Consider the following 12675-nt stretch of genomic DNA (forward strand, 5'->3'; position numbering starts at 1 on the left):
CATAATTAATAGTTTGGGCATAGAATGAACAGCTTTTAAATGCAATTTGTTAGAAGCCAGTGGGGCATGTGACTAGAATAACATTTGTGTCATGAGAAAAAAAAAATTGCATTCCAGTACAGTCCTGGGGTTGTCTATATATAAGGTCAAATTGAAAAATATGACAGAAACACACTACTGTGACTGTACTTCTTGAACCATCCGGCCAATGATTTCATCTGTTTTGAAGAATAACTTGCAAGCAATATTTATTTTAGTTGGAGGCTTGTTTGGGTTTTGTGTAATAGTTCAGCAAGAAGCCAATTATAATCTCAAAGTCACCATGGCTACAGAGTAGAGAGAGGCTGAGGCAGGAAATGTGTGGACAGAAAATCTAAAGAATTTTCTAATATAAAAAGCCCTCTACCGAGATCCTGAAATTCAGCACAAAACTTACAACGAACACCACATCACTGATTTGGACTATATTTTCACAATGTTGAAATGACAATAGAGGAATAATCATCAGATCAGAGAATCTTAAAGGAAACTATTTCATTTCCTAATGGAGGATATTATTAATAAGCATGTCAAGACAAACAATATCCACACGATGGATTTTGATGAACAGACATTGTGACTCGACTTGAAGAAAACATCTTGCTCAATAGTAAATCAGAGACCTGAGATGTCAACCATGGTGATGAACACTTCTACCATAACAGATGGCATTGTAATGACAAGCCTCGAAAGCTTAAACAGTTCACACAATTCAGAGGGACTCATTATGCTTGAACTCACAGAACAATCAATCATGGCCTGGCTGAAAGAAAACATGTACTTGTATCAAGCACTGAACTATAACTTTCAATAGCTTTGTTTTTTTTTAGGTCCATTGCCTTTCCTTTCAGAGATCAGAAGATCTGTGCTGCAGCTGACCACGTATGACCACTCTCTCTTCCATGGTCAAGTCAGTTGTACCAGCGTCTGGCCTTAGCTTGGGCAACTATCACGGTGGGGTCTTCGGGGTCGTCCTCGTCGGGGTTCGGTTCCTCCTCGAGTTTGACCGCGTGCAGAGCGTAGTTGATGCTGGTGCTCTCTGTCCAGCTCCAGGCCCGTGACAGAGGGTTATACAGCATCCCTCGGATAGACTCCACATGGAAACCATCTGGGACGGAGTAGAGACAGAGAGGAATTGGTCAGACAGAGAAAGAGAGGGATAGGGAAAGAATGGGTGAGAAAGAGAAGAGAAATAAGAGAATGGGACAATTGAAAAGACAGAAAGCGAGCGAATGGATTAGAGAAAGAGAGCGAGAGAGAGGGTCTCACACACACACACACAACTGCGTATTGGAAAGTGAGAACGAAAGAATGAGCCAAACAAAGACACCAGTTTGCCTTCAAAAAGAGGCACCAGCACAATAGTAAAAGACCAAAAGGGACAGTAGAAAGAGTGAAGAAGAGCAGCATGTGAAGGAAGAGCAGGCAGACTCACTGGACTCCAGCAGGCGCTCCAGCTCCACGGGGCTGACAAACTTATCCCAGTCATGGGTTCCGCTGGGCACGATGCGTAGCATCTCCTCTGCTGCCACGATGGCCAGGGCGTACGACAGCTGGGTCTTGTTGATGGTGGTGATGAAGAGAGAGCCTCCTGGCTGCACACAGTAGGGAGACCGTTACAACCCAGGGTTGTGTTCATTAGGCACCAAACCAGGAGACTTCCTGGACTGGTACTTGGTCCAATAAGAAATGCAAATTTTCCTTTTCTTTTTTTGTTTAATTTTTACCCCCCCTTTTCTCCCCAATTTCGTATCCAATTATTATTAGTTACTATATTTTGTCTCATCGCTGCAACTCCCGTATGGGCTCGGGAGAGGCGAATGTCGAAAGTCATGCGTCCCCTGAAACACAACCCAACAGAGCCGCACTGCTTCTTAACACAGCGCTCATTCAACCCTGAAGCCAGGCGCACCAATGTGTCGGAGGAAACACCGTGCACCTGGCGACCTTGGTTAGTGCGCACTGCGCCCGGCCTGCCACAGGAGTCGCTAGTGCGCGATGAGACAAGGATATCCCTACCGGCCAAACCCTCCCGAACCCGGACGACGCTAGGCCAATTGTGCGTCGGCCGCGACAGAGCCTGGGCGCGAACCATGCAGTGCCCTAGACCACTGCGCCAACTGGGAGGCCCTCATTTTCCTTTTCTGTTGCAAAAATGTTTTTGTTGTTGTGTACACTAATGAATGTGACCCAACAGATGTGTGTTGCTTTGGATGGCTCCATTGTTGTCAATTGAGTGGCAGCGACACAAGTTTGACAGATAAGAATTCAATAGAAAAAAAAAAACTGAAAGATCAGGTAAAGGGGACCGTCGATAGTACAAATCACTCACACACCACAGAAAACACGGAATGAAGTGACTGTTCTCTCTGAAAAAAACAGTCACACGGCCACATCACACGCGAGTCACATGACCCACCTTGAGCACCTGGTTGCAGCAGAGTGTGAAGGTTTCCAGGTCAGCCAGATGTTCCACCACCTCAGAGGCCACCACCGCATCAAACTGACCCGCTCCCTTCCCCCCCTTCTCAGAGAGCTCCTCCAGAGTGATGGCACGGTAGCGCACATTGCCACGCAGGTCTGGATCATGCCAGGCATGTACCTCCGCTGTCCCAATACTGTCTGCCACCGGGTCAATGCCTAGCACATCTGCCCCCAGTCTACCCAAGGGCTGGGAGGTTGGGAGAGAGGGAGGGTAGAGGAAGTGAGTTTATACATACAGTGCCTTCAGAAACTTTTCACACATTTTGTTACAAGGTGGGATTAAAATTGATTTCATTGTCACACAATGCCCCATTAAGTGGAATGAAGATTATACTTTCCATAAACATTTTTAAATTGTAACACACTAATATATCTTGATTAAATAAGTATTAAAACCCCCTGAGTCAATACATGTTAGAATCACCTTTGGCAGAGATTACAGCTGTGTGTGGTTTTGTGTAAGTCTTTAGGAGATTTGCATACCGGGATTGGGCAAATATTTGCCCATTCTTTTTAAAATGATTCAAGCTCTGTCAAGTTGGTTGTCGATTATTGCTAGACAGCGATTTTCATGTCTTGCCTTTGATTTTCAAGCTGATTTAAGTCAAAACTGTAACTAGGCCACTCAGGAAAATTCAATGTAATTTTGGTAAGCAACTCCAGTGTATATTTTGTCTTGTGTTTTAGGTTATGGTCCTGCTGAAAGGTACATGTGTCTCACAGTGTCTGGTGGAAAGCAGACTGAACCAGGAATTTCCTCTACGATTTTGCCTGTGCTTAGGTCTATTCCATTTCTTTTCATCCTTAATAACTCCCTAGTCTTCGCCAATGACAAGCATACCCATAACATGATGCAGCCACCAACATGCTTGAAAATATGAAGAGTGGAACTCAGTGATGTGTTTGCCCCAAACATAATACTTTGTATTCTGGACAAAAAGTTAATTTCTTTGCCACTTCTGTTACTCCTCACTCTCTTTTTTACAGTATTTTAGTGCCTTATTGCAAACAGGATGCAATATTTTTATTCTGTACAGGCTTCCTTCTTTTCACTCCGTCATTGAGGTTAGTAAGTGTGGAGTAACTACAATGTTGTTGATCCATCCTCAGTTTTCACCTATCACAGCCATTAAAATCATTGGCCTCACGGTGAAATCCCTGAGCAGTTTTCTTCCTCCCTGGCAACTGAGTTAGGAAGGACGCCTGTATCTTTGTAGTGACTGGGTGTATTGATACACCATCCAAAGTGTAATTAATAACTTCACCATGTTCAAAGGGATATTCAGTGTCTGCTTTTTAAAATGTTATTTACACCCATCTACCAATGGGTGCTCTTCTTTGCGAGCTATTGGTTATCCTCCCTGGTCTCTGTGGTTGAATCTGTGCTTGAAATTCACGTCTCGACTGAGGGACCTTACAAATAATTGTGTGTGTGGGGTACAGAGGATGGGGTAGTCAGTCAAAAATCATGTTAAACACTATTATTGCGCACAGAGAGAGTCTGAGAATTGTGTGACTTGTTATGCACATTTTTTTACTCCTGTACTTATTTACTTGCCATAAAAGACGTTTCAAATTTTCATTTTTAATACATTTGTAAAAAATGAAAACTAAATTCATGATGGGGTATTGTGTGTAGATCAGTGACACAATCTCAATTGAATCCATTTTTAAAATTCATGCTGTACACAACAACATTTTTGAAAAAGTCAAAGGATGTGAATACTTTCTGAAGGCACTAATTGGATTCCAGAGTAAAATGATGAATACTTGGCCCTTAAAAGAACACTGTCAGTCTATAGAGCGACGTGATAGAATGATGCCACGGCAGAGAGAGCAAAAGTGAGTCCATGCATATGGATTCTACAATAGAATTACGAACGCCTGACCCTTGAAAGAACACTGACAGTCTATTTAGTGAGTGAAGGGCTGGAAGAAAGGTAGAGGTGGCCGGTGGGGATTGGGAGGAATTTCGATAGAGAATTTGAGGAGAGTTGAAAGTCACTGAGACGCAGCGCCCCCTTCTGGCTAAATGTGTGTATGGCGTTGGCACGTGTGTTCACAGCGTAGTGCTGCCTGCTCACCAATCGCCATCCTTCCACAGCTGATCTCTTCTGAAGGGAATTTCCCTAACGACACGATTCTCTGAGACAGACTCATACAGCCTAAAGTCTAACAGACTGTGTGTGTGTGTGTGTGTGTGTGTGTGTGTTTCTCGCTCTGTCTGTATGTGTCTGTGATAGAGAGCTATATCAGACCTGAAGTTGTCTCCTCAAATCAAACTGCTGGTGTGTATTCACTTCAAATAAGAGCAAGGAAACAAATGCAATCCTTTGTAGATGTGAAGTTATCAAAAAACTAACAAACACAAACAAATGACCAACTGTCCTTTCCACCAAACCCTGACCAGTCAAATTGAAAAGAAATGTGAATTTAGTTGACATTTAAACATATTATTAGCAACTGGTAGAGCAAGTAGAGCAAGGAAAAGGCTTGCATCACAAGCAGAATTGTACTGTACAGGCTACATTCAAAGTGAAGCTAAATCTGATTTGATAGCTTGCAATTCAAACAATTGGAATTTCCAAGCAGGCGTATAGGGATAGGAGTCTGTCCACAGCAGCATCAGACTGCATATCTATCTCGTTCTTACACACACACACACACACACACACACACACATTTTACCTCAGTGAGCAGCCCCCCGCCACAGCCTACATCCAGTATTCTGAGCCCTGCCAGGGGTTTCCCCGGCTGCCGCCCGCCATGTGCGTTCAACAGATTATCCCTGAAATAGAGGTCAGAGGTCACACTATGAAAACACACAACCACTCTGTCCACCCCATCCCCAGAGCCATACAGTGCATTCAGAAAGTATTCAGACCCCTTGACTTTTTCCACATTTTGTTACAGCTTTATTATGAACTTGATTAAATGTTACTGATCAATCTACGCAAAATACCCCATAATGGCAAAGCAAAAACAGGTTCAGAAATGTTTGCAAATGTATTAAAAATTAAAAACAGATCACATTTACATAAGTATTCAGAGGCTTTTACTCAGTAGTTTGTTGAAGCACCTTTGGCAGCGATTACAGCCTCAAGACTTCTTGGGTATGACGCTACAAGCTTGGCACACCTGTATTTGGGGAGTTTCTCCCATTCTTCTCTGCAGATCCTCTCAAGCTCTGTCAGGTTGGATGGTTAGTTTCGCTGCACAGTTATTTTCAGGTCTCTCCAGAGATGTTAGATCGGGTTCAAGTCCAAGCTTTTGTGGACCACTCAAGGACATTCAGAGACTTGTCCCGAAGCCACTCCTGCGTTGTCTTGGCTGCGTTGTGTTTTGCGGGTACTATTTAATGAAGCTGCCAGCTGAGGACTTATGAGGCATCTGTTTCTCAAACTAGACACTCTAATGTACTTGTACTCTGGCTCAGTTGTGCACCGGGGCCTCCCACTCATCTTTCTATTCTGGTTAGAGCCAGTTTGCGCTGTTCTGTGAAGGGAGCAGTACACAGCGTTGTACGAGATACTAACTAAAATAAAAAAGTTATGATGCTAACTATGGCTGCAGTGCATACGCAGTGCATGGGCTTTCTAATCCTACAGTTACAAATAACATCTTCCATTGATTAGATATCTCCTGACTTTTGCCACACACACACACAGTGAGGCTCTATGACCGTAGGTAATTGCAGCTTTGAATGATTTAGAATTGGCCAACAACAAGCTACACGCGCCACTCTTGTGAAAAGCAAGAGCATTAGCATAATTTAACAAACTGCTCGCTCGCTAAGACCGCAGTTGTGTTCAGATCTGTATGGGCTCTTCCGGACAAGTCAGTGCAAATTACACATAACATAGACCCGTAACAATAATATCAGAGCCGGCATTATTTCGAATTATGAATCCAGACCTGAGTATTCGGGTACTGGTGGATCCGTGAAGATTTGTAACTGGCTCCGACATAGATTCTACGTCTGAAATAGCCCCAAGTCACTGGATGATTGTGGCATCTTTAATAATATGCAATGGCATGAGTAATGGGGGTGAATAAACTATAGGCATACACACACGCACCGTATGAAAGGCACCCTGAGGTCGTTCATTGAGTGGAGGGCTGCGAAGTCTCCCTGCTCGTTCCACCACTTGGTGGCGAGAAGCTGGAACCTCTTCACCTCATTTGGGTCCACAGTGGTCTTGGAGGCGTGGCGAATCCTAAAGACGCAAAACAATTGTCATCGGGTACTCAAATACTGACATGTATTAGACATTGGGGACGTCCCGGGTCGTCTCTATTGCAGTCACACAGCGTAGAGCTCACAATGGCTGGGTCATATATTCGTTAGTGCACACACCCGACGCAACAGCAGGATACATTGACTAAGGAGGCAGTGAGGGCTCACTATTTTGGGGGGCTCATGCATTGGAATTATATTGAATTCTGCTTAGATCACACTATACTAAATGAAACATGAAGTTAGAACGCTGAGACAGAGACCTTTGAGTGCTTCTGAAGGGACAGGTAGACTACAGATTTTGCACCAGTCTCCTCTGCACTGTAGCAGCACAATAGACAGTGCCCTACACACTTAAACAAGGCTATTTTGGTCATGAATCTAGGCTACAACATAGAGTAATTCACTCATTACAAACAGCCCATGTGAATGTCTTACCAAAATAATGCAAATTAAATGCTGAAAGAAGTGACAGGTAGCGCAGCTGAGATTTCGCGCCTCTATCAGCACCATGGGAAGCGCCCTAAGCGCTACAGAAAGACAGCCCAAAACCTATGCAACCAAGATTTTGATTGAAACCAAGATTTTGATTGAAACCAACCAGCCAGATTGTTTGTTACCTTTTCAGAAGTTGCAGCCTCGGTGATGCTCTGTGGAACACCTTGAGTAATCGATCATTCCATTCTCCCCCGAAATATTTCCCCTCAAAATGCCAGTTGGATTAGTTGAACAGTCCTAGCGCTTCTTCCGTGCTGACTGAACACATTTGTGACAGTGGATGTAGCTGTGGACACTCCACTCATGAGCCCTATGATTTCATTTGGAATATTGCGTGACATGTGTGCGGCGTTGTGGGTTTATGGTGCTAAAACACCCTGCCAAGTTCCTTGTCTTTTCCTAGAGTATATTCCATCAGACTGACAAAGTCCACAATGGTAAACTTGACCCCGCCCTTACAAATCAAAAATTACAGGTGGAGGCGTATCACGTTATTCACTTAGCCTACTACAGATGAGAAGTGCTTTTTATGGAAACCTATGGGGGGTGATAAGAGACATATATAAGCCGATGCAACCGTACTACCGTGTGGCTGTTGCCTAGCATTGAACGTCTGACTGACATGACTAATGTCTGCGTGATGCCTGAGTTGCGTGTTAATGAAAGTCATAATGTGTATAGTTTATATTGATATGAATTAAATCTCAATCATAAATGTTAGAAACTTACACTTTTTCTGTGCAAGCAGACATTCCAACGTAAACACCTTGATCTATAGTGTGGCTTACGGCTTGTGTATTTCCTGTTATTGCTAATGGCCTAGAAAAGATTGTCCAATCTATAGGTAATCTGTCTTTCCTTCAACACCTCATGGCATGGTATGTCATCTTATCTCGCTGTATACAGATCTAAATGTTGTTAGCCAATCAGACTGTTGTTAACAGTTCCCAGTAGCCTACATCAGACAACCAATAAGAGTTGTCTCCATGGCTTTCAGTCGAATAGAGGAGTTCATAGCTGCTATCCTTGGGATGTCCCTACCTCGATCAAGTATAAATGTATAAAATAGTTACATTTAGTGTTAGTTTAGGGTTCAGGGTAAGGACGTCCCAAGGAATCTGGATAGCAGTGACCGTACATAGAGAGACTGGCACGGTATTTGAGAGCTAGGCGGCAACACAGACAAGTGGCAGAAGAGATGTATACAATTATGTATACAATTACTGCCGCTAAGGTTTTAACCGAGTGAAAGACTGGTTGGTATTTTCCCCCATTGTAAGTAAGGTAATGGAGTTAGGCTAGGTTGCTAATGGTTTACATGAACGAGAAGGGATCAACATGGCGTGCAAACTTTCTGTACTCTTATTTTCTATGAACAAAGGCTCAGTTTACTTTAGGTAATATATATAAATATGGGATGTCACAAAAATTGTTAGTGTTAACATTTGTACGAAAGTAGCATTTAACAGTTCGCTAGCTTGATGCAAACCACACTTAGCTTGGCGAAGCGCTAGTTAGCTCTAGCCTTGTTGGATTTAGTCAATGTCAGCTTACATGTTAGTGGTTAATAATGTAATGGTCGTTTGTATTGTTTCCCATAGGCATCCAGTAATTTAGAGTTTTTCGAAATTGACACTGATAGTACAGTGAGTGATATGTTAAATGTGTAGATGTATGGTGACTCGACATTTGCATGAACGGACCAATGGGTCTGCCATGGGCAAGTCCCTTGACAGGTTCCAGGAATGGTTGGAGGGCAATCTGAAGGTAATTATCTTTACACACAACACAGCAGTGTACAGGCCTCCAGAGTCTACCGCGAGCTAGCAACTGTAAGCTTGCTAACCTTGTTGTTTCTGCCATCTCATTTCAGACATTTAGCGTTAGCATTTCAGTGTCTCGTCTTATATGCCCTGCGGTTATATGGATGTATACTGTATACGGATTGTGGGTATTTTGTTAGCAATGAGCCCTGTGGATGGATTATACATTCATGCAGTTGTGTGAGGATGATGGCACTGCTCAGTACTGCTGTGTAATTGCACTCCTCTGATCATTCTAGTAAAGTCTCAGCCATGTTGTTAGGTTGTATTGCCCTGTGCAGCAGATAAGCTATAAATAATATGGCTACATATAGTTATGTAATTGGAGGTTGTTTTAAGCCTATATCTGCCATTAACTATTGCATTTAATTTCACCCCTTTTCGGAACCACACAAACTCTTAGTTAACTTAATTGTCAAGCCACACACTGTGCTGTGCCATTACTGCTCTGTGACTCGGCGTCATTAAACAACCTGAACTGGAATCCTACCGGTCTGTCATCTGTGCCCTTACAAGCATCTGGGAGAGAACAAATAATGCTAAGTAAAAACCTAACCCTAAATAATATACAGTCCACCAAGTCCTCAACTACATCCAGGTAGGTACTGTTAAAGTGTATGACTCCACTGGTCATGACACCGCCCTGGAGTTTCTCTCACAACTCATCTCTCTCTCTTTTCCAGGGCCCATCCCTTACCTCCCTCATCAACCCCACTGACATAAAAAATTAGACATGTATCCTTTCTTTTCGGTCCGCCATTCACATTATTGCATGTCTAATCAAACATTTAAATTAAATCATTCAATAACTATTTTTACATACCTGATAATCATTTTAATCTGTGTGTTTGCTTGTTTACGTCTGTCTCCTACCCTGTTCCATTTACTCTGCTCCTGTTCTCCTGGATCTAGGGGGTTCTGCCTAAGACCTAACCACCCTCCAACTTTTCATTACACCAGCTACTGTTATTGTCATTATCTGCTAAGAAAGAGCAAGAAAACCATCATACTGGGCACATAATGTGATTAGCAGATTAGCTAAAAACACTAGCTCTGCAAACACTCAGAACAAAGAGGGCAGCAGCGCCTGGACTTTATTGTAAATTGAAACATATCCCTTGCTGGTATTTGTTAGTATGTCTTACAATACAACAATGTTGAACTATCTATATATCTATATATGGGTGTACTAATGAGCTATGAGGTTTTTTTAATCATAGAGGATGAATATTGTTTCAGTGTAGATAAGGGGAGGTCTGTTTAAAATAAAAACATGCCAGTCAGATAAGCCAGTGTATGAATCAAATGTATTTGCATATGAATGGAACGGACATTTGTCTGACTTTGTGATCTGTAAGGTAAGTAACATCGATGTGTGGGGAGGGGACATTGAAATTATATTTTTTTTACCCTGATGCCTGTTAATTCATAAAAAGCACAAGATGGTAAATAACATTAATTGCAATGGTTAGCCTTTGCAAATTAATAGGAATATATTTAGCCTAATTGGAAGCAAATATGACGTGGAGGAAAGTAAGGATCCTAATCAGGCTTTTGTTTGTCAAATCCAGATTAAATAAAGGTCTTCATGTGTATCAAATCTGTAGGCGATTGTGAGCTAAATAAATGACATACAGCTGAAATGTTCAGGCGTCATCATGATCTGTAATCAGAACAGTCTGGGGTGTTTTCGGTTATGTTTGGTTCAAGGATATGCTTAACAACGCAACTGCACTGAAATGAATAGCCTGATTCAATGGGATTCTCCTGAATAATAAAATGTTTTTATCTGTTAAGCTGTTTGGTCTATGCATAGACCCATATCGATTCTAACTTTTTGGTATTTTGCAGTAGGCATAGCTCTAAATTGCAGAGCATTTAATAAACCAACATTTTCCTTGGATGTTGAGGCTGAGCAAGACCTATAGGCTAGTAGACTATGCGGAAATAATCGTGCATATGCTTTTTGCTCATCTCTATAACAAGGGTTAGGCCTATATCCTCATATACCCCCTCAATTTGAACCCTGCTTTTAACCATAAGACATCTTCACAGAAATGTATAGCCTAATGATTGAATGGTGACGGTGACTGTGTCTCTGTTAATTCGGTAACAGACAATTCTGAATTGGAATTCCGAGTTGGATGACCGTTCAAAATAGCCTTATTTTAGCAAAATCGACCAATTAAATTGTCTATGTCACGTGATGTGAACGCGTCGGCAGTTTGACGCTTTATAAACAAACTTGTCTCCATTGACAGTCCATGTTAATTCATGGCAGTATTTTATGGCACTAGGAAGACGTTTGGGGACTTGGTGAGAGGTATTAGTAGCCTCTCGAGGCTTAATTCTGGCATGGATCACCCCCCATAGAAAGATTTGGCGCAAACTTGTCACTCAATCATTTGAACTTTTTTTGCTATTTGTTTATATAGGGCCATAAAACTAGAATGAGGGGGCACATGCATGGTGGACACACAGAAGCTCAACTAAACAGTCCATACAACACTGGGGAACATTTGGAATCATCAGATTTGCTAACGCGTACAATTATGAATAGAACCCTGGGGTGTAATAATTAGTGCACACAATAGCAAAACGTTTCGCAACGAAAACTGGTTGCTATTCACGTGGGGCCCTCTCCATTTGCTTTCTAGTCTAGTGATGAAAACCCACGCAGCACCTTCTGAGATGCTCCGCAAGGCTGCAAAAAACACTACCTGGAACGAAATAATTTCCCGTCAGCATGGAGTTAGTTAGAGAAACTGAGTTCATGTGCAATCGCCAAGACCCTCATACCACATCTGCAAACTAAAATGTAAGCGTACCATACCTCACAACCGCGAAACCATTTTGAGAGCGACGCTCAAGAAACTGCTTGTGATGTTTACGTACTGAAGTCCAGCTGACTGCAGTCCGAGCTGAAGTTGTAGTGCCATTCACCGCGCTTGTTAAACAGCGGGTACAAACCCCGAAGATGAACCGTTCAAACTTCTTTGAATACATGTGGTCTGTTTTTTACATGTATGTTTCTGTTCGGTATCGACAGGTCAATGTGACCGTGGTGTACTCATTATCTTACTGTTCGAGTGGAACCACTGCTGTGCACAGACAGTTCCTACTAGCTACTGGTTCCGGGCACAATCGACAACAGTCCCAAATTATTATAGTGTATAAAAGCTCAATCAAGCCAACACTGTGAGTTCAATAACATATAAATGATTAAATACAACTGTAACGTAGCCTGTTGTAAAGTAAGGTGGGGGGGAGTGATACATTTTGATGATTGGTGTTGTGTTGAACATGTACATAATATATACAAAAGTATGTGGACACCCCTTCAAATGAGTGGATTCGGCTATTTCAGGCACACCCGTTGCTGACAGGTGTATAAAATCGAGTACACAGCCATGCGAACTCATTTCCAACAAGTAACTTCATCAAATTTCTGCCCTGCTAGAGCTGCTCTGGTCAACTGTAAGTGTTGTTATTATCAACTAGTGATGGGTCGGTCGCGAAGGTGAACGTTGGGAACCAGCTCGAATATCAAAAGAGACGAATCTATTTATAAACATTTTTTTTAAATTATTAAGA

The 12675-nt window shown here is 42.4% G+C and overlaps 1 protein-coding gene across 1 annotated transcript; it reads right to left on the reverse strand.

Moving 5' to 3' along the window:
* Window positions 1-449: 449 nt before the first annotated feature.
* Window positions 450-12163, reverse strand: coq3 (coenzyme Q3 methyltransferase). The gene is made up of 6 exons (XM_064945295.1): window positions 11915-12163; window positions 6603-6740; window positions 5212-5311; window positions 2459-2710; window positions 1475-1634; window positions 450-1147 (listed from the first exon to the last, which is right to left on the reverse strand). Exons 1-6 carry the CDS (start codon window positions 12085-12087, stop codon window positions 951-953), a joined length of 1020 nt encoding a protein of 339 aa, XP_064801367.1. The 5' UTR covers window positions 12088-12163; the 3' UTR covers window positions 450-950.
* Window positions 12164-12675: the final 512 nt, after the last annotated feature.

This window comes from Oncorhynchus masou, chromosome 29 (genome assembly GCF_036934945.1).
Source record: "Oncorhynchus masou masou isolate Uvic2021 chromosome 29, UVic_Omas_1.1, whole genome shotgun sequence".
NCBI classification, from domain to species: domain Eukaryota; kingdom Metazoa; phylum Chordata; class Actinopteri; order Salmoniformes; family Salmonidae; genus Oncorhynchus; species Oncorhynchus masou.